Source organism: Alosa sapidissima, chromosome 16 (genome assembly GCF_018492685.1).
Source record: "Alosa sapidissima isolate fAloSap1 chromosome 16, fAloSap1.pri, whole genome shotgun sequence".
Taxonomy (NCBI): domain Eukaryota; kingdom Metazoa; phylum Chordata; class Actinopteri; order Clupeiformes; family Clupeidae; genus Alosa; species Alosa sapidissima.
In genome coordinates this window covers 7426372-7449315 of record NC_055972.1, presented here as the reverse complement: position 1 = coordinate 7449315, position 22944 = coordinate 7426372, and the positions used below count along the sequence as shown (strand labels likewise).

At 45.0% G+C, this 22944-nt stretch overlaps 1 protein-coding gene and 1 long non-coding RNA gene across 5 annotated transcripts in view; one reads left to right on the top strand and one right to left on the bottom strand.

Moving 5' to 3' along the window:
• The window catches only part of zbtb18 (zinc finger and BTB domain containing 18), a 7979-nt gene extending 1054 nt beyond the window's left edge, over positions 1-6925 (bottom strand). Inside the window, exons 1-3 of one of the 4 annotated variants that reach the window (XM_042065759.1) lie at positions 6437-6925; positions 4184-4264; positions 1-824 (exon numbers count right to left, since the gene is read on the bottom strand). The exon at positions 1-824 is cut by the window's left edge and continues 1054 nt beyond it. In XM_042065759.1, coding sequence (XP_041921693.1) covers positions 1-824; positions 4184-4196 — 837 coding nt within the window. In that variant the 5' untranslated portion in view covers positions 4197-4264; positions 6437-6925. Of the gene's footprint in view, positions 825-2255; positions 2463-4183; positions 4265-4600; positions 4680-6436 lie in introns of those variants that run through there. The other 3 variants (XM_042065760.1, XM_042065762.1, XM_042065763.1) reach the window with 3 other exon arrangements.
• Positions 6926-15719: 8794 nt separating this feature from the next.
• LOC121685651 lies at positions 15720-21955 on the top strand. Its single transcript, XR_006023400.1, has 3 exons — positions 15720-15819; positions 16140-16142; positions 21946-21955. It is a non-coding gene; the product is annotated as an uncharacterized LOC121685651 (long non-coding RNA).
• The last annotated feature ends 989 nt before the right edge of the window (positions 21956-22944 follow it).

Below are 22944 nucleotides of genomic sequence, written 5' to 3'. Positions count from 1 at the left end.
GCTGGGCACTACCTCCCCGGGGCCTCCGCCCAGCCCCGACTTGACCGACAGGTCCAGCACGCAGTCGGCGTCCGACGAGACCCTCCGCGAGGCGACTGACCGCCGCGACAGCGAGCCCGTGGAGCTGCTGGGGCTCCCGGCCGGCGACTTCCTGCTGTCGGCCGGCCGCTTCCTCCCCGACGCGGCTCCCACTCCCTCGCCCTCCCCGGGGCTGCTGGCGACCGCCGGCGTGGCCGTGCGCTCCGACGAGGTCAGCCGCATCCACATGCCCGCCGCTGCCGCCGCGTCGCGCTTCACGTCCGCCTCGTCGTCGTCGCTGGCCAGCAGCAGGTCGGCCGTCGCCGGCCGGCCCGTGCTGCCGCCCTCCGAGAAGCTCTCGGCCTTGTCGGAGCAGCTGGACGCGGCGTCGTCCGCGTCGCGCTTGGTGCTGTCCGCCTCGGCTGTGGCCTTCTTCTGCTTCAGCCGCTTCTTGCACACCTTGACGATGTCGTACATGTGCAGGTAGCTGGCGGCGGCCAGCACATCCTCCACGGGCAGCGTCTTGAAGTGCAGCTTGCCCTCGTACATGAACTCCAGCAGCTGGGCAAAGGCCGGCGGGGTCACGATGTCGCTGTTCAGGTGCACCACGTCTCGCTTGTCCAGCTGGTCCTTGTAGAAGAGGTGGAAGTACATGCTGCAGGACGCCAGCACGGCTCGGTGGGCCCGGAACTGCGACTCGCCCACGAGCACCGTGGAGTCGCACAGGAAGCCCTGGTGTCGCTGCTCCCTCAGACACTGGAGGAGATGCCTGCTGTGGTCAGGGAACTCCATGCTGTCTTCATAACCTGCACACACACACAAGGAAAAAACAACACGCGTTAGAGGGGTCTGACCAGAGAAAGGACGGACGGAGAGGGACAGAGAGATGAGGGAGACGGGGAGAGCAAAAGGAAGGATGGAATGGAGAGAAAGGAGGAAGGAAGGATGAAACAGAGAGATGGACAAAATGTGAGTGAGAGAGAAAAGACAGAAGTCAGAATGAACACATGTGCCATTTGGTTTTCTAAAGAGTCTAGAGAACTTCTACATCTGCTGTCTGTCCCGATCTCCTGGGTACACACACACTGGCTATACACACGTTCTGTCCCGATCTCCTGGGTACACACACACTGGCTATACACACGTTCTGTCCCGATCTCCTGGGTATGCACACACTGGCTATACACACGTTCTGTCCCGATCTCCTGGGTACGCACACACTGGCTATACACACGTTCTCGGTCTTCACCAGTTACATCTCTGTTCTTGGCTGCTAGCACAAAAATCCTCCAACCGCAAACATTTAACATGAAAAAGTGAGAGAAAAGAAAAACACTAAAATATTCACATACTTTTTAGCATCCATATCAACGGTGCTAATAAGTATGTGCATTAACAGAGTATTAACGGATCACTTTCAACAACATTTATTGTCCGTGTTTTTTTTTTTTTATTTAATATTAAAATTTAAATTACACAACTTAAAATAAAATAACCTCAACTGATTTGCATTTGGTTCATTAATAGAGACCTACACACTGCGTACATGTGTGTGTGTATGTGTGTGTGAGAGGTTTACACTTCACCCTTACAGATGCCTTACTAATGTGTATTATTCCATAAACACAAACACAATCACTCTCACCCTCACTCACACACACACACACACACACACTCATGAGCTCTATCCTCTCGCTGGTTATTTTTACCCACTGTGTCTTAGGCGTGGGGCAGCGCAGTGTGAATCGGCGCGTACGGTGTGGTGTTGCGCGGTTGCAAGGCGCGGCGTTTAGGTAACAGGCTTTGAGGCACACAGACTGCCCACGCGAGCGCCTGCGTCCATGGAGCATACGTGGCCGTCCGTCCTGAAGCTGGAGCCGGGCCCACAGATTAACACCGCCTGCCTGGCCAACCTGTTCTTTAAGGTGAGCCCCATGTGTCGCACGGCCAATAAAGCATCACACACACACACACACACACACACACATACGCTTCCAGTGCACAATCACTGGAATTGTACATTTACAACTCCGACAGCAGATTCTAACAGCAAATTCCTGTTATGAATTCCAAACGCAATATCCAGTTAAAATTGTAAAACGCAATATCCAGTTATACATTCCAATATATATTTTATTTTATTTTATGTTTGTTTTTTAAAAATCAATTTAATTTAATTAATTTGTGAATTTCTGCTTTTACAATGCCGTTTTCAGACTGAAATAAAACATGTCCACCTGTTACATGTGAGAGGAGAGTCCCGCCTGGTGTGAGGGAATAAAACGCGCCTGCCTAATATTTACTGCTGCACCCAGATGAACTCTTTTCAAATCTCCTCTTTTCAGAATGACTGTGAGACTAACCCGCCTCTACAATCCACTCCCCTGCCCCCAAACACACACACACACACACACACACACGACCCCCATCTCAACCACAGTTCAGATTTTCCTTAATGAGGGAGTTTACGAGGGGTTCAGGCGGGCGGGTGGGCGAGGGGGGGTATGTCCAGCAACACCCCCCCCTCAAAAAAAGCCCCCATCCCTCCTCTCTTATAGGGTCCCCCTGCCCCAGCCAGCTACCCCCAGCTAACTGAACACCCCCCCCAACCTCCTCTCTAACCATACACACACATTCAACCCTATTACATATTACACACACACACACCTTCCCTCCCCAACTTCAAGACGGACAGATACTCCTCACACCCCATCACTGACCCCCCCCCCCCCACCGCCCCACCTCCACCAGGAGGACCAGCTCCTCCACAGCAGATTGACCATACAATCACTCTAAGTGCCCTGTAGTCTACATCAATCCTAATCCCCAGGATGGCTAAAAATAAGGCGGTCAGCTCGGCTCGCAAGGTAGCCGGCCACGATCAAATTAGGCGGCTGCCCGCCCGCCTCGCCTCGCCTTGCCTTGCCTTGCCTTGCCTTGCCTTGCCTGAGAGGAGCTGTGCAGGGAGAGGGGAGAGAGAGAGAGGGGAGGAGGGCTGGGCCCGGGAAGGAAGCTTACAAACATCTGATCCAGCTGACCGGCCGGGGCCATATGGCAGCTGCTGCCCAGATAAAGAGATTAAGACTAGGAGGGGTGCGATTACAGCTGTCTAGCCAATTCAGCCTGCTCCAATCTGCAAGTTCTAAATTAGTCACCAACAGGACAGAAAAACCACAAGCAAAGACACAACGCAAAGAGGGGCTAAGAAGAGCAAGATGAAAAAGACATAGTGCCTGATAGTGACAGAGGAGGCTCTCAAGGTTTTGCGATATAGCTTTTTACTTGTGCCCCCCCCCCCCCCCCACACACACACACAAACAGTTGTTCAAAACATTTAGGATTTGTTTTTCCATGCCACTTAAAGGCACTTGTAGAATATGCTATATATTTAAACATGTCCTTTGTGTGTAATTTAGACTTTAAAAAATATCTAATTAATTTGGCTAATTGCAATCAATGAAAAAAAAATCTAAAACATCATACGTTTGTCATTTTACTTAATTAAAAAAAGCACACATACTGAGCCAGGCGAAATATATTCACCATATATTCAAGAACACCATAAAAAGATAACCCAAAAAAAACAAGGTCTGCCTCCAAACAGCCTCCTAACCTCAGTCCAACTCATCCAGACGCGTCCGACAACTTCCAACACCTCTACGTGCACCCACACGCAGCCCAGCACAAACTAAACAAAAAAAAACTAAACAAAAAGGTATTTGTCTTTAGCTCTCCAGGCTGCCTGCCTCCCCATCCATGCTTCTCCTGAACCAGCAGCTCACCATCGCCACTACCGACAACTCCCTCGCCACAACAACAACAACAACAACTGCTCCTCCGTACCTCCGTTCATCAGTCAACCAGAGTCCCAAGCAGCGCTTCCCCATCCAGACGCACACCCACCCGCCGCAACTCGGTAGCCCAGCAGCGGCTTCTAGATCACGGATCAGCGCTCCCACACTCACCCCCCCCCCCCCTTCCTTCTCTTACTCCTACTCAGCTCACTGTTAACAAACAAGCCCCTGTGCTGCTCCCGGAACTCATCGTAAAGCAGCTCCATACGGATATATATTTATAAATATATATATACATATACACACACTTACACAAGCCTACTTACATACATGCATACATATACATACGTACAAACACACACACAGCGTACCTGCAGTATACATGAACTTGTTTCAGTCCAGTGTGACAGTGAAGCAGGCTGTAGGCAACTCCTTTGCAATGAGGGAGTGAACTGAGAGAAGGAACGATTGAGGAAGAGAGAGAGAGAGAGAGAGATCAGGAAGAGGAGGTGGAGGAGGAGGGAGAGAGAGAGAGAGAGAGAGGGAGAGAGAGAAGAAAAAAAAAAACTCAAACTGTGAGGGACAGATGCAGAGTAGAGGAGATGTTGGAGAGGAATGAGATGGCTCCTCCTGCACGCGGCTCTACACACACACACACACACACACACACACACACACTCCCAGTCTGTGCGTTAGAATAAAAGACTGGGGGGTGGGGGGGGGAGATGGCAGTCTGTCAGCTGCTCTGACATCATGTTCAGATGGAAATGCTACCTCCAGCTGTGTACCTCTTAGTGCCATATGCTGCTTCTCTACACTCTTGCCACCAGCCTCTCCTCTATACAACTTTGCTTCTCTTTCTGCCCCTTTTAAAAAAGACAAAAAAACAGAGGTGGAGAGAAAGAAAGAGGGGAAGAGAGAGAGAGAGAGAGGAAAAAAAGACAGGAATAAAAAAAAGTAAAGAGAGGGGGAAATGTAGTGAAGTGCTTCTCCTGTGTAAAACTGGCCAATTCCCCCATCACACACACACACATACGACACACACACACACACACACACACACACACACACACACACACACTGTCCTCTAATCTCACAGCAATTGAGAACTTTGGAAAATAGGTCTGTGAAAACCGACACTTTTTTCTAACCTAGTTTCCTGTACAGAGAATTTAAATACCCTCAAGTTTTTTTCCCTCCACCTTGCACACACATATCTCTCTACCCCTCACGCGCTCTCACCCTCTCCTCCTTCCAGTTACCATAAACAAAGACGCACACAGCACATTTGCAACTGACAGACCAACGCAGCTGATATTGTTTTCGACTTCTTTCTGGTTCGGTGACTGCACCATTACCGTCATTAATTTTACCAAGCCGCTTGGACAACTGACAGAGAGGGAGAAAACTGAAGTAGCCTAGGCTGCGATGTGTATAGTAGACCACACGACAGACAATAGCGACAGCAGACTATTAACTTCAGTAATTACTGCGACTTGCACTGACTTGTAGGAAATATATGCATGTCTTGTATGATTAAAAAGGTCTTTATAAGGCCCACTCTTGATATAAAAATACAAACAAATATTATAAAACAACAGCAAAAAACAAAAAAGCTGTGGATTTTTACACGTGTTTGAACTAGGCTACAAACAGGTCTCTAACAAGAACTTGGCATCCAAGAACTGTGTTGGATGTTAGCAAGACAGATGTAAGAGGCAGTGGGAGAGGTAGTGGGTCAGTTTGATCAGTCTACACGACAGATGTAAAGACATATAGGCAGATCCTGGATGTATTTGACATGTCACACTAACGCAAGGGTAGTGAAATCAATCCTCATCCGTTAACGGGGCATCAATAAATATGAAATATAAACTTCCGCCTGGGCAACAAGGTCCCCAAGCTATCCACAAGTTCCTATTTTGCACTTACATGAATTACACATAATTACCTGTTTTAAGATTTTAAATCTCGTTTAGGCTACACTCTAACTACTAAGAGGATCGTTTTGACAGATGTAGATGATAGTGCAAATGCGATTATTTCAGTTCTGATTGTTGCATGCGCCCATCTAATTCTTTAGGCTACAGATATGCGAAATATAAACTTATGTCCAAACACAATCCAAGTAGGCTAGAAGCATAAGGTACCAATACACTAGGTGGCTAATGTTACTTCTGTAAAACTTCAACAGACTAATCCTATCTGCCTATTTATACCGTTAGACATCTATCTTTCCGGCTCTCCTTCGGGTAAAACACGCGCAAGGAGCTGATCCCAAGCTACGAGATGGACATGGTCGTCAGAAATACACAACCAAACATTCACAACATACACGGCAACCTCCGCACACACTGACCCCTCTCATTCGGGAAAAGCTAGCTCACGGCTAACAAAATAAAAGTAACCACTGAACCTGCCGTATTACAATTCTTGCGGCAGGCCCAGATGCTTCGTCTTAACACACTACACCTCGATCTCCGAGGAGCTAACATAGCAACTATTTCATGTGCAAAGACAACAGTCGCTCGAAAAGGATCGTTACTTTTCTCTACCCCCCCTAACAAGCCAGGCTTGCCTTCTTTCATCCGCTCAAAACAGGCAACGATATTAAAGGGACTTACAGACAGCGAGATCCGATATGTTCCTGTTTCCTCCTTCAGATCCTTCTCGGTTGAAAAATAACTAGATTGACTTTCAGCAGCTTTCCATAACAACCTGCAGTAGCAGGAAAGACGGGGCAAGCGAGCGAGCGGAGAGCGAAGAGCTGCGGCAGCCAGATGTTTCCGAGCTGTTGCTACTCAACTCTCCTGCTAAAAGGAAGCGACTGACTGGCAGCGCAGAAGCCAATGGTAGTGACGATAAGAAAGGCGAAAGCAAATTGGAAGCAACCTCTGAGGGGGGAAGAGGGAGGGATGTCGCTTCTCGGTGTAGGTTGACACCAGGCAACAGTGAGAAGGCAGAAAAAAGGCCAAGCGAACTGGTTCCTCGAACAGACTGGCGCAGAGCACGGAGCAAGAGAGAATGAGGGAGACAGCGCAATGTTACGTGGGTACTGTAGTCACAGGGGTCGACCAACGAAGAACAGGTGCATTATTCCACTTCCCACTCCGCTCCTCCGACTTGCCTACCCGGAGTCAAAGCGACGAACTGCCCTTGTAGCCTCGCCTACCCAGGACACCTGGAGAAATAATTTAGAGGACGTTGACAAGAATGGGGGCGCGACTTTTAGGGTATAATTAATGGATCATAAAGTTTTAATTATATTAATAAGCTAATTTAGGCTAATCAATTTGTGTTATTGTGACTATACAAATTCATGAACAGGCCAATTGATTTGTTGACTATAATCATCTTGAATTTCTCAATATAGGCCTACAAAATAACATTTAAAGGAAATAAAATCCGCTCGGGTTTATAGAATCGTCATCGCTAAATAAAGAAGTTAGCCTGTGTTCGTTATTTTTCTCCACATTAGGTTGCTTAATAGCCAACTTCACAACAACATTTAGTCTATCCCATAGCCTAAGATTAGGCTACATTCGCTAAATTAGGCGACTACGGGTGTTTTCCCCTCACAGTTATAGGCTAAACTCCTGCGTCGCATGTTGGTCAATGCATTTGCATAAATTGCTAATATTTTAAAACAGTTCTGCCTACAATTGTAAATGAAAGCATTGTGATAATTGTAACATGACTGATACATTACTTGAAACTGAATTTAAACAACTAAATAGACCTACAACAACTAAATAACTCAATAATAGCCTACTGAAGTCATTTTCCCCAATATTATTTATTTTAAAAACTAATTTGACATGAATAGGCTATATTGAAAATAACATCTGTGGTGCAGACTACATATATGACCCGGATTTCCATGTCAGAGTATAGACCTATTGTTAAATAGCCTATGTAAGCAGTGATAATTGGCCAATAGCAATTATGGCTATTTCAGACAGAATTAATTATATAAAGTAAAAATCTCATAGGTAGCTTGCAGTCATTTTTAACCAGTTAATTTATGGACGGCTGGTGCGAAGCTGGGGGTGACACTGCCCCTACAGATGCGCTATTCAGCTCGCAAAGTTGGGAATTCGGGGACACGATCACGTGTTGCTGGTTGTCCAGAGAGGCATACAGCCTAGCCTATCCCGCCCAGAACGTGAACGCTCCCACATTCTTAATTTGTCCCAGTAAACTAATTGGCGTCACTAATACATAAGAAAACAAACCGCGGCCTTACCGGATCTGGGATCTTAACTGAATGGCATTATGATTTAATGCAAAGAATGACCTCATTACGAAAATGTGGCAAATGAGGGGTTTTCAATTAGCCTATTGTTTGTAAAGCATCCTCGGTATTCTTGTCGGTGGAGCTCAGTGTAAAGCCAGTATGTGAGAGGCTATCAAGTGGCCAGTGATCATTGACGTATAGGTCTGATTTTGGACACAATTTAATATTTGTTCCTATTAATTTGTGATTAGCTTGTTGTTGATTCAAATTCACCTTTTATCTTGCACACAAGTGATAGTTTGACAGATATTAACAACTGCTTGTGAGAGCAGGTAAGAACCCTGCAACATGCGTCGTGTGTGTGTGTGTGTGTGTGTGTAGCCTATGTGTGCGCGCACGCGTGCTTGCCTGGGCTACTTCAGTCTGCATGGTGGTGTGTGCATACGTCTGTTTTGATGTTTCTGATTAGCATAACCCTTTTTTAGACAGTTTTCTGCCTCTGTACCACCACAACCGTCCGGTTTTGATCCCAAATGTTTTTGGAGATGACAGTCACTTGAGTGCGGCTGTGCCGTCAGCAGCACAGGCTGCCTGATGCTTGAAATTATATTTACTGCAATTCCCTCCATCTGTTCAGGCCCCAGTCAAAGCCGGGAAGGCCTGCTTCAGCTGTCAATTTAAGTCGCCTCTTGGAAGAGTGAAGGACTTGCAGAGGTCATTCATTGCTCTTGCAGAATGGAAATCTCAGGCATAATAGCGGTAATGTTGCCAGAGACCAATTTGTCACTTTAAGTAGACTGTTCGGATATCTCATAGCTACAATTAAACGATGAGAAAGATTGTCCACAACAATTAACATGTTGGCTTATAATTTAGGTTAGGTAGCCTACACACTCACGATGAGCACAACATATTTAGGCATATAATGTTGCATTCTGGTTGTGACAGAAATAGTCATCCCTGTAAAAAAAAAAAAACCCTTTGTAGGCCACATGTGGTTTTTGCCCTTACACGAAACCAAATATTTGAAAAAGGCACTTCTGACGAAGCCAGCAATTCCACATGACTGTCTTGAATAGCCATCCTGTGTTGAATCACGACATCACAAAATGAAAAAAAAAACATCGTAATTAAAAGATGGGCATGTTGCTTTTTATTAATCATTTTATATTTTTTAAATAAAATTTTAGGCTGCACCTTAACTTGCCATACAATGAGTGATTCCTATGTAGGTGTGGGCTACCTTGATGCAGAGGTCGGCGCTCTGAGTGCGCAGCGCGGAGCGTGTTAGATTCGCACGGTGGGAAACCCTGGCGTGGCCTTCCGCATTCCTTCCTCTTGATGTCACTGTGGAATCCATGTTCAAGCGAGGCGAAGGCACGGCAGTGCACACAGACGGAGGAAACTGGATCCATTGAAATCAGCGCGCCTTGCCCAATGCCCTCCCTCACGCCGGTTTCCAGCAAAGTTTCCAGGCGTGTGCTAACATAGGCCTACTGTACGTGAGCCAGGGGAAATGACACGCTGTTCTGGAGCGTTTTAGAGGGCATACATGGTTAGCCTATTTATATTCAGAACGACATTATACAGAACATGTAAAAGTAGAACATGATTATTCATTAAAATTGTGCTGATGAATGATTCTAGTTGAAGGCTAGCTAAAAAAAGAAGAATATTTTAAATGATATTTCATTATGTCATATAACTATCAAACATATGTTTAAACTCATATGATATAATGAAGTAAGAGGTGAAAAAAATAATATGTGTCAAAAGGCTTACCACTTTTCTATCTTAAGCATCCTTATTTTTTTTTTTTAACATTAATAGAGGGGCAGGGCAGTGTGATTGTATAAGTACCACCACCAGGCTATGTCTGGTCAGTGAGATGTCATGCATTTGTACCTGCACACCAAAAAGCATTGAGGTCAAGTCTGTCAATTCACTCAAGAGTCAAGAAAAAATCTGTAAAGTTACCACCACAAACCAGTAGAGCCTTTATGTTTCTGTGTGTAAGACGGAAAGGTTTACAGGCTGTAAGATCAGTTGTATTTGGGGAGTCAATACTGTCCACCAGGGGCACATTTCCAAATTGTGTGTGTGTGTGTGTGTGTGTGTGTGTGTGTGTGTGTGTGTGTGTGTGTGAAAGACAGAGTGTGTGTGTGTGTGAGAGAGAGAGAGAGAGAGAGAGAGAGAGAGAGAGAGAGAGAGAGGAAGGATGTGTTCAACATAATAATCTCTCCATCTTTTTGGTCGTCATTGCACCACAGCACTATCAGGGGAGTACCCCCATCCATGCCCCTGGCCTGCCCTCCTGGTCGCTTCTGCCCGACACACAGGCAATCTGATCGGGCAGCAGCGCTGGACGCTCCCCTCTCTCCTCCACTGCTCGCTGGAGCCCTGCTAATCTCATCAAAGGGGGTTGATGTGGGTCCACATCTGCCTAATCCACCGGCATGGAAAACGCCACCCAGAAGGCCACTGATTCTGGACGAGACTGTGGGCCGGCTGTGGGCCGGCTGTGGTGGGGATTTGGGCCGGGTTTGGGTCCAGTCCAGGACGGCGGCTGGATGCTGCCTCTGTCTGGGCACCCTTGAAGCACTCACAGCCTCCCAACTATGCTTATTAGCCTAATTATAGGAGGGAAAGCACTGCCTGTTAACTGGAGCATACCTCACCTACACAGACTGCCAGCTTCTTTCTTTCTTTCTTTCTTTCTTTCTTTCTTTCTTTCTTTTATTCTTTCCCCCTTCACTGTAAAGTTCTTTGGGTGCCTTGAACAAGCGTGCATTGTGTTGTTGTTGTTGGTTCTCCTGCGTCTCTCTCTCTCTCTCTCTCTCTCTCTCTCTCTCTCTCTCTCTCTCTATCGCTATCTATCCCTCTCTCTCGTCTTCTCTTACAATCTTACTCTAGAGTTGGTTCCACTTGAAGAGCCTTTCCTTCACTCATTAGTGTCAGGTGTCAGGAACCCTTCACCGTGGATTGGAGCTCCTGAGAGAACTGTTAGAAGCTCTTCTGTGGAACCCTTTTGGAACCCATCATAATGGAGTTCCTGTGAAAACGTGTAGGGGTTCCTCTGTGGGAACTAAAAGAAAGCCCAGAATTTCAAACACAATGCTTGTTTGTCAACTACACTGCACTTACACTTAAACTGTAAGGTGGGGAAGCCATTTTCACATCAGAGGATGTGCAACCCACTGAAGAAGTATTTATTGTACACTAGAGACTGTCACAATTTGTTTATGCTGCCAGGAAGTATCCGTTGACTTCGCAGAAGCTCTTTGAGTTCGAGAGCAGGGACGGCTGTCTTCCTTACCCAGCTATCAGAAGCCTACTCCGAGGAGAGCAGTCAACTTGTTTATCTGGAGTGGTGCCTTACTTTCCCTGCCCTCTGGGGACCAGCAACAGCACGCAGCTCAGTGCATCAGGCAGCGCTGCAATTATTACAGCTCATAACAATTAGCATTTAATTAAGCAGCCAGCCATATGGAGGGACTGCCTGCACCCTGCAAATACACGGCTATGAATTAAGGTTAACAGTCAGTAATGAACGATGTCAGCGATACATCACTCTCACATGTTGCGGGGGTTGAAAGGTTTCGCGCCAGTACAATAGCAAGACACTCTGAGAAATGTTAGCCCTGAAGGGACTGCTCGGTAGGAATCTAAGCATTCAGTTTATGTACAGTTGGCTAATCTTTAAAAAATAAACTGTTTATGCAATGTGCAATGTGTTTAATATCATTAGTCAGGTTGAGAAATAGATATTAGTGGCGCTCTTAGTGAAATTAAGAATTGTCAGTTCACTTTCGATTTCCAAGGGGCATAATCAGTAGTTAAATGAAACTTAAATTGATATATTTAACTCTCATCAAATCATTTTGGAAGTAGCACTACTTTCTTGTAAACAAAGGTTTTAAAAGCTGTTGTTTACTCAGTTCCAAAGAAAATGCATGTCGGTGTCATTTCATACCAAAGCTATCAGCGCAGCCATTGGTTGTGTTCAACAGGCGCTGTCACCGCACTCCTCTGTCTGTTATAATATAAAGCCCGCCCCATACAGGATCAGGCCCGTCGCTAGAAGGCAAGCAAACCAAGCAATTGCTTGGGGCCCCGAGCTGGCCAGGGGCCCCAAGACAACGACTGGTTAAGAATAAAATGACAAACTGTGAGCGCCCCTTTGATAGTCAATGAAGTGCAACGATACTGTTACCGGCAATACCGGGATCCCCCTCAAGGGGGCCCCTCTCAGTAGTCGCTGACAGCAGCCAGCCAGCCAGGTTCGTGATTTCTGCTGCCGGGAAAATATAAAACCTCGCAGTCATAATGAAGCGAAGTTATGCTTCCGGAAGCCAGAAAAGAAGAAAGGAAGAGGATGACAAGAAAAACCAAGATAGTGGTAAGTGATAAATTACACTGGATAAAATAGCTCTACTTGTCTTGTACAAATGGTGTAATGTCGCAGCAGGAAGGCTGGCCTAGCAAAAAATGTTTATGTTAACTACCTGCCTGACGGCCCATGCTGCTTGTAACAAACTAGAACAGTTAGCGCAACTTTTTTTCGAACGGACGGAATATGGTTACATACTGTAATATGTTTATTAACGGGATAAGGAAGACGCAGATCTGTTCCAGAATCACTGTTTATCGTATTTAATGACATAACATTGCTATAGCTTTGTAATAGGTTTTGATGAAAGTGGCATAGCTTCTCTGCTATATTAACTATTCGACCGTGATAATCTATTTACCAAAATGGGGGTTAGGAAAACCACACGATAAATTCCGTGCATCAAAGCAGACTGGAACATTCATGTCTAGCAGTATTCATGCATGCCAGCTGTTTACTGTCTTTAAAGCTCCGTGTGTCTGTCTAATTCTCAAACAGCAGAATGCTTAAATGCTATGTTAAGCTACAAGTAGGCCTAGGTCAATGTATACCATTAGCTTGGGATGTTTTTACAGTAAGCATTGGTAGTTGTGAAAGTAGCTGCATCCCTTCTAAATATCAAAATATGGAAATGCTAACATATCTTTTCTTTCTCCCTCAAGGTGCTTTGCTTAAATTTCTCAGCCCTCAGGCTCTTCCTAAGGATACCTCCACTGATGAAGGTAGAGTGAATTTCTCTCACTGAGCTGAGCTGTTAATGACCATTTCCAATATGCTAACAGTGAAATGGTCAAACGTACTTCACAGGTAATTTCAGATTTTTTTCAATTATTTTCCCAGGTACACCATCAACTTCATCCTCCGTTCATGAGGAAGAAGCTGACATTGGATTTTATGGTACGGTGGTGTTTTTGCAAATGTTCAAAACTAATGCACAGTATATATATGCAACAGCAGTATTTGCACTGTAAACATTTTTTATTTATATAAAGTGTGGGTGAATTTAAACTGTATGGCTATGCTGTGGTTCCTGTAGGCTTTGCGTGGGGGGAGGGGGGGCCTCCACGTCCATTTTGCTTGGGGCCCCCAAATTCCTTGAAACGGCCCTGTACAGGATAAGCGCTTGTGATTGGTTCCTGGGTTTTCAGTGACTTTGGAAATCATTGTGAAGTGGAGGATGGCTAGACGGACCTGCCAAGCAAATTCAATGCGTTCACAGGTTTATCTGGGTTCGTCCAGGCAAGTAGTCAACCATTATTGACCTCTTGAGACGTAGCGGAGAGGTACCTCTGCAAGTAGTCAACCATTATTGACCTCTTGAGACGGTAGCGGAGAGGTACCTCTGTACCTATTTTGCTTTGTTCATTCCGTGTTTCCCTTACCTTTGTAGTCGAACGTCAAACAAAGACTGAGACGAGACTGAGTGGTTTGTTTTAGTGGAAAGTTTTTACACATATTTAAAGATAGACTCCCCTAAGCCTTTTATAATAAAATTATTTAAACGTAACTTTACACCTTCTTGGATCCTCATTTCGGACATTGGGATCTATCTGCCCTCACTCCCCCTCCACACTCATGTTCATTTGCAACTTGGCTTTCTTTATGAAGAATTGTCCCGCCCACCCAAGGATTGGTCCCCCCCCCCCCCCCCCCCCCCCCCCAAGCACTCAGGATTGGTCCCGCCCCCCTAAGCACTCAGGATTGGTCCCGCGCCACCAAGCACTCAGGATTGGTCCAGTACCATAATGAGGTCATGAAGGACTGTATTCTGAACTTGCCAATACTGAGACTGTGATTTGTCGACCTGTAGATACTGTAGAAAGCAGAAATACCCAGCAATGACTTTGACGGTTTATTTTGCTAACAATATGTCTTGTAAAACATCGTACGGACATGTTAACAAGGTAAAAAAAAAGAATTTCACTTGAGAGCATCTCTTTGAGTTAAAAAGTCTTGAAATGTCCTATTGATTGCTGTAACTGAAATGAGTTCCCTGAAAAACAAGCCTGTCTCCGGGACATTTCTGAGCTCAGTGATGAGCGGGTGAAATTCAAAGCTTGAAGTAGCATGCGTCCTTATGCTATTGTGTTTCATGTGCAACATGTAAACCATGGGGCTGACTCCTATGTTGCCGCCAATAGACTGATGCTGCAAGAGCAGCTAATATTGATTACAACAGCTTTAGAAACATGTTGAAAAAGGACATTAAAATGTGTAGTGCTCCAAAATTTGATTCCTTTCAGGTGCCAGGACACCTGGTTTCTTTTTCGCCCTGCAACAGCTTTGCTAAACAAATTACTCAAACAAAGTGCCTATTTAAATACTGTTTACCAGAGGTGGAAAAAGTACGAAAATATTGTACTCAAGTAAAAGTACCAATACCTTGATGAAATATTACTCAAGTACAAGTTAAAATACCAATCTGAAAATGTACTCAAGTAAAAGTAAAAAATAGTTCATTTAAAATGTACTTTAAGTAAAAGTTACTTAGTTACTTTTTTGGGGGGGGGGGGGGGGGGGGGGTACCAGAACAACCAGTTTCACCAAAGACTTTCTAATGAGGAGATACAGCACTCAAAAAATCCTCCATAGTAATGCATGGGGTTAGTTTGTAACGCCAATATGGCAGTTGTCTACACATCATATGTCTACACATATCACAACCCTTCGGCAAAACGTTGACATGTGAATACATTGAGCCAATCATGTGGTGTGTTGTAAAATACATTGAGCCAATCATGTGGTGTGCTGTGAAGACATCGTGCCAATCATCTGTTGTGATCTCGCTGCTGGAGCAAGATTGGTGTCGTGAAGCCTTACGCACACGCATTTCTGCTGAAATAGATGCACGATAAGTGCCCAAAAAGTATTGCAATATGGCCGCCGAGTGGAGGTACTTGCCTGAAAAGGACGTTGAGAAATGGAGATCTATGTGAAAAATCACCGGAGTTCTCCTTTAAGTTTGAGCAGTAGTTGATTTTCAAAGTTAGTTGCACTCATCCTTGGGTCGCTTTGCAGTGAACAGTAATCCAGCACAACTGAAAAGCCCCTCACAGGCAGCTGAGGCAGGCAGACCAATATTGAGTTGCAGAGTTTTTTTTATATTTGGAAACGAGCAGAAGGTTCAGCAGATTAAAGGGCGTTGTACTGGGGGGGAAATGGGAAGTATAGGGCCCCAATGGAGGAGAGGGCCCGTGAAAAGTGGAATACAGGGGGCACAACATTTTCACCAGGCATTAGTAATAACTCAGGTAATCCACACATAAAATATCCTAACAACTCCATAAGTAGAGTCATGTAATGAAGTGGAATAACACAGGGGAAAAGTATTAAACATGCTAAGAAAAAGCCCTAAGGCAAGGAAAGGGAAGGAATCTACTGTATATAGAGAGTAGTTATCCTTTCTATCTGTGCAAATTAATATAAGCTTGGTTAGTAGCCTACATATTGATGGGCTATAAAAAGGTTTTTCATTACCAAGGTGTCACACAAGAAACATTTCATGATGGATAAAAGCAAAAAGCTCTCCCAAGACCTTTGCATCCTTATTGTTGCAAAACATATCAATGAAACTGGTTACAGATGCATTTCAAAACATCTTCCAGTAAGCAGCATGGGAGCCATTATCTGCAAGTGGAAGAAACATCACTGCATCATCAACCGGCCATGCACAGGATCTCCTTGTAATATTTCTGACCAGGGAGTCAGAAGGATAGTCAATTCCAAGAGTCAAGGACCACTCGGAGAAAGCTCCAGAAAGACTTGAAGGCAGCCAATTCAATTAAATAGTTTTGGAAGTAACTAAAGATCAGGATTCACAAGAGGGACCCCTGGAATCTGTTTAGAACAATGGGCCAAAATACTGATACTGCGACCAATAAGTTTTGTCATACAGGAAATGTCTTGAAGATGTCTTTACAAACAAAGGCTTTTCCACAAAGTATTGAAGAAATTTCAGTAGGCATGTTCAATACTTTTTTCCTGTGTCATTCCACTTTAATACACAAAACTCTTATGTTTGGATTTTTTATATGTGTGTTAATATAATGTGTGGTGAAAATTTCGAATAGACTCACTGGAAGTTTAGGCTAATTACTGAAAAAAAAAAAAAAAAAAACGTTCAATACTTATTTCCACCATATATTTATTTTACCTGAATATTTTAACTTCCAAATTAAATGTCAAAATGAATGTCAGATGAAATTTAAAGGTTGACTGACTGGATTTTGTATACAAAACATAGTGAAAACTGTGTAAGGTCACTCTCACTCTCCCTTGCTAAAGAGCTAAATGGTTTAGTCCGCCTGCACATTCATAAGGTAGTCTATCTTTTGTTTACTTAGTTGAGCATCGCTAGTAGTGGACCGCTAATTGTTTTGCTGCTGGTGCAATGTCTTTCTCCAAGAAAGCCAAGTCAGGTTACTAAAAACAAAGGCCAAAACAGGAAAAAGAGAGACATCAAAATGAGGGGAAACAACTGCTAATAAACTTCTTTCCAAAGAAAGGTGAGCACAAACGTCAAAACACGAAATCCCATGGTGTTTGCTTAAATATCTCCGCAATCATTAGTGCTAAAACTAACTGAGACAACCGATTGGAATAGCGGAAAATACACTTTCATAGGTTAGGCTAATCTGATGCATTTCGTGATCCAGTCTCCATCACTTTCAGAAAGACTGCATGGCGCCAGCTTGATTCATGTGCTGTTGTAGGCTACATGCTGATCATTATCACTAGGCTAGTGGTTTAGGGCGCGATTTTTTTCTCTCCCTTTCCGTTTTCGTTAGTCTTTTTTTTTTACTCAAGTAACGGATGGGATTTTTGATGTAGCGAAGTACAATACTTCACTCAAAATGTAATCAAGTAAAATTTAAAATACCGATTTTATAAACTACTTAAAAAATACAAAATACACAGAAAAACTACTCAATACAGTAACGTGAGTAAATGTATTTCGTTACTTTCCACCTCTGCTGTTTACCCAACTAAGTACACGATCAACAGCATTGTGGTCTGATTTCAAGTGGTACTCTGCTTCAGCAACGTTGTCCTCAGACAATAACATCAGCTTAACAGCAGGAGCATGCCTCCATCCGTCAGCACACCATTATATACATATATCTCCATATACCATTATATACATATATCTCCATATACCATTATATACATATATCTCCATATACCATTATATACATATATCTCCATATACCATTATATATATATATCTCCATATACCATTATATACATATATCTCCATATACCATTATATATATATATCTCCATATACCATTATATACATATATCGCCATATACCATTATATACATATATGTATATATATAAGAAAAGAGGCAACAGAAAGAGGCGTCTGAGAAAAACCCACAAACCCATTCGGTTTGGACCGGGAGGCAGCGGCGGAGAGTTCACTTGTTTGAGTATGATAGATACTGCTGTCAGCATCTCCCACAGCATGATGAATGGCAGCCTCCGCAGCAGGGGGGCAGACTGGGAGAGGCCGCTCCTGCTTTTGATAGAGAGAGAGAGAGAGAGAGAGAGAGGAACATGAGAGATGGAGAGAGAGAGAGGGGGGGCATGTTTTTCGCCCAAGCGATACCATGCTGCCGTGTCTCACAGTGCTGCACGAGTGAGGGAGGGGGGTCAAAGGTCGTTTCCATGGGAGTGTGGTGACAGGTAGGTAGAGGGCTAGAGGTTAGCGGAGGCAATGAGTGCTTGGTTTGAGTTGAGACGATGAAAACAGGAGACTCCTGGTGATGAGTATGCTGAGCTGGGGAAACCTGTGCAGTAGACTGGATAATTCTTGGACCGGGTTGAAGATGTGGGTGTGGATGGTGTGATGGAGAGGGGTGGTGTCTGAGTTAAAGGTGGTGTGTGTGTGTGTGTGTGGTGTGTGTGTGTGTGTGTGTGTGTGTGTGTGTGTGTGTGTGTGTGGGCATGATTAAAACTGGCTAAAAAACATCTCACACACACACACACACACACAAACACAGCACTTGAATAATTCATGAGTGATCCTGTTCAGAGTTGGATCGTGCGATTGGGCCCCAGAACAGCTGCGATCTCCCTCTGTGTGCGCTTTTTTTTCTTCTGCTTCGTCTTTTTCTTTTTCCTTCTTCTTCTCCGTCTTTTCTGAATCCTCTCGAGGTACAGCATCTGTTGGGGAGGAGAGGGGGGTGACCCTCTGGGGGCTGGGCAGCATGGGATGGCGCTGTGTGTTTAACTTGTTCCTCCCCAGATGGTGAGGATCACGCTTTTTGGGGGGCAACACTTTGTTTTTGATTCTCGGTGCAGCTCTACACCTGCCACTCAAGGAGCTCTGAGTATGTGTGTGTGTGTGTGTGTGTGTGTGTGTGTGTGTGTGTGTGTGGACAATGGTACTGACGAATACTGACCATGGCTATCATTACGCAGGCGTATGAATGTTTGGGCAGTGGTGACCTTCAAGATGAACAGTTGAACACTAAAATATCTTGTACTACGATGTCTTCATTCATTAAGCATTTTGTGTGTGCTGCTGGAATCAAACAGAAGTGAGCATAAGCAGCTGTTGTCTGAATTAGACATCTGGATGGAGACTTAAACATTAAGCTTCTCGTGGTTTGCGAGCTGCCGTAAGAGTTTATAGTGCCATATTGGCACAGCTTTTGTTTTAATTGCATTTCAGAGACTGGAGAAAACACAAACATTAGAAATGCACACGACCATTTGCACATCTATACACATACCAAAGGACGTTCAGAGAGCGTTTCCCATACCTCTGCACCCCATTGTGCTTGCTACAGAGAGGGTTCAGACCAAGGGCTCTGTCAGGCTCCTTAACACAATGGCAAATGTTATTTGGCACTATGTACATGGCATTTGACTAAATATATTGCTCAGGTCTACACATGTTTCTGAACTTGTGTACATTTTACATACCCTTACAGTTTATATCCAGAGGTGTTTTCAGCACAGGGCAGATCTGCATTTATTGTCAGTGTTTGTGCTTCCTGGGTGTCTAGAGCCATGTTGACTGTGCTACTAGAGGCTCGTAGCTTTAGCAGTTTTGTGTTACTGTGCCCTACTGGTTAGACCACAGGAACAGGAAACAAGAATTGCCATGTCTTCAAGCCCCTTCAAACACCTCTGAAAGGTGTCAAACAAGCTTCATGTTCTGAACAAAAAGATTAAAAGATTCTGATCTGGACAAGCTATGAAACACACAAAGCATTTAAATGGATGACACAGTACATACATAAAGAGTATATCAAGAGTTACAGGCATCTAACTTGATTCTATTTGGTGGTGGGTGGGGGTGGGGGTGGGGGTGTGGGGGGGGGGGGGGGGGGTTCAAACTTCAAGTCAAGTCAAGTCGGCTTTTATTGTCAATTTCTTTACATGCACTGGTCATACAAAGAATTGAAATTTCGTTTCTTACTTTCCCATGCAGACATAGACATGCTTTAAATACAGACATAGACATACTATGGACATAGCCATAGACAATAAACATTAAATTAAAGTGCAAGACTGAAATATAGAACATGTATGTATCAAAATAGAAATATAGGACATATATTTAAAAAAAAAATAGAGGTAGTTGTGTTGTATATTTCTATAGTCTTAACAGTTACATGAAGTAACTGGGGGGGGGGGGTTTGGTAGACAGGATCCTAGTTTCCTAGGTTCCTGGTTGGCTGGTGGGTGGGGGGGGGCTGTCAGTGATGGGAGAGTGGGTAGAGTGTTCAGCATCCTGATTGCTTGGTGGATGAAGCTACTTGCCAGTCTGGTGGTGCGGGAGCGGAGGCTCCTGTATCGCTTTCCAGAGGGCAGGAGGCTGAACAGTTCGTGTGCAGGGTGGGTTGTATCCTTGACAATCATTAGTGCTTTGCGGGTGAGGCGGGTGGTGTAAATGTCCTGCAGGGAGGGGAGTGGTGCTCCAATGATCCTCTTAGCTGTGTTAACAGTGCGCTGGAGGGTCTTCCTGTTCTGATCTGTGCAGCTTCCGCCCCACACTGTGATGCTGCTGGAGACGATGCTCTCGATGGTCCCTCTGTAGAATGTAGTCATGACAGGAGGCGTGGCACTTGCCTTCTTCAATTTGCGCAAGAAGTAGAGGCGCTGCTGGGCTTTCTTCGCCAGTGATGCTGTGTTGGTGGTCCAGGAGAGGTCGTCGCTGATGTGCACCCCCAGAAATTTTGTGCTGCTCACTCTCTCCACAGCATCTCCGTCGATGGACAGTGGTGGCAGTTGTTTGTTGAAAAGAAGGAGGTGACATTCCGAACATTCCAAACATTCCGAAAAACACATTTTAACAACAAAAAAAAACACTGCACGTTCAGGAGAAGCAAGGAGTCGCTGCATCTACATGCGCCACTCAACCATTCAGCAAACTTTAGAATTTGCTGAATTTGCTTGAATTTTAGAATGTTTCTTATTGAAGTACTGTGGAAAAATCCTTCTAATCCTTCTAATTTGCTAAATTAAGTAAATTAAGCTAAAAGAACCTTAAGAAGAACCAATTCAGGTGCCAGCAAATTCAGATGCTTCAGGCCACCATTGGATACCCCTGCGCATAGAATGAGGGAACCATGTGAGGATGTTTAGAGTGAAAAGTTCCACACATGTGTGCACATGTGCTTACACAAACGTGTGAACGTGTGAATGTACAGTATGAACGTATGAACGCATGAATGTGTTAACGTACAGTGTGAACGTGTGAACGTACAGTATGAACATATGAACGTATGAATGTGTGAACGTACAGTATGAACGTGTGAACGTGTGAATGTGTGAACGTGTGCACATGCGCTCCACGGCGCGCTGCACTGGACTGCACTGGGTTGTGGGCCACTCTTCTAACGCAACGCGTCCTCTCTCTCTCCCTTCTAACGCAACGCGTCCTCTCTCTCTCCCTTCTAACGCAACGCGTCCTCTCTCTCAAAGACATGGCTACAGCCCAGCAGCCCAGCAGCCCGACCTCACCGCTTCCATCCCCCCAGCGGCTGGCCGTCAGTGGGGGATGTTTTTCAAAGCAGGCGAACGAGAGGGGTGGATGGTGGGGGGTGGGAGGACTAGGGAGGGAGGGGGGGGGCGGACAGATGCAGCAGCAGCTCTCATTCGTAGCTGGAGGAGGAAATGGCTGACTACCTTTTTGGCTTGGAGGCGCCATTAACCAATTTGGCTTCCAGATGTCCGTCAGTGAGCGGCAGCCAGCACTGCACAGCTCAGAGACGCCTGCCCTGCGACAGACCCCCTACATCTGGGCCACGGAGGCAGACAGGCAGCCTGTCTCACACACACACACACACAGAGAGAGAGAGAGAGAGAGAGAGAGAGAGAAACTAGGCCCAAACAGCAGAGATTCATTTTCCGTATGAAACAAACAAAAGTAACTTTTTTTCAAAATTATGTCATTGCCTTTACTGAAAACATGTTTAATCATGTAAATGTCAATATAATTTGAGATGTGATATGTTTTGGGGAGGCAGAAAACCGGACGAGAGCGGAGATCTGTAAGATCTGTTTTGAAAGTTTTGAAAACAATTAACAATACAATAACTAAAACAGCTTTGTTAATTCTAACACTCATAACGGTACTGGTTGAAATAGACAAGCTCATTAACAATATTTTAGAAACACATATTAACTATATCCCATAATTCTATTTGATCTACAGAAACATAAGCATTCATTTTCATATATTTAGTATTTAGTTATTTCCTCTCTAACTCTGCTCTGCATCTGGGTTATCTATATAAAAATGCATAAACATGTTTCTGTTTTACTGTATATATGCTGTTTTAGCATATACTCTCCACCTTATGCAGAACAATACATTTGTATGCTCATATAGATAGATGTATTTATGTTGATTTAATCTTTTTCCTGTGTGTGCTCTACAGAAACTGCTCTATAGACCCCTACTAACATTTAGACTTATAGATTTCGTAATATGTACAGTTTTGGTTCTATGGATGGACTCTTTTTCTCAGTGTGTTCTCACCAGAAACTTGTGCGTGTATGTAAACTCTGATTGATGAAGGCTGCGCGAGAGCCAATGGTAGGTGGTGCCGATGCTTTTCCTCGTGGAGATGGTGAGGGTGGAGGTGTTGGTGGTGGTGGTGATGCATTCTCCTCGTGGAGGTGGTGAGGGTGGAGGTGTTGGTGGTGGTGGTGATGCATTCTCCTCGTGGAGGTGGTGAGGGTGGAGGTGTTGGTGAGGGCGGTGGTGTTGGTGGCAGTGGTGGCGAGAGCCTGAATCCCCCGGAATGACTAACCTGCGCCAGCTGTTGGAGACAAGCTACCTGTGCCAAGCGGAGCGGCCGGCGCCTGCCCGGCGCCTGCCCACCGCATCATCTGTTCCAGCGGCTCCATCTGTGCCGTTTGTAGCAATTCTCCTCTCCCTGCATCTGCAGCTTCTGTGCGACGCCACCCTCCCATCCCGCCTCCCAGCTCCGCGGCATGCCAGCCTTGCCAGCCCGGCCGGGCGCGTGCCAAGCGGGCCAGA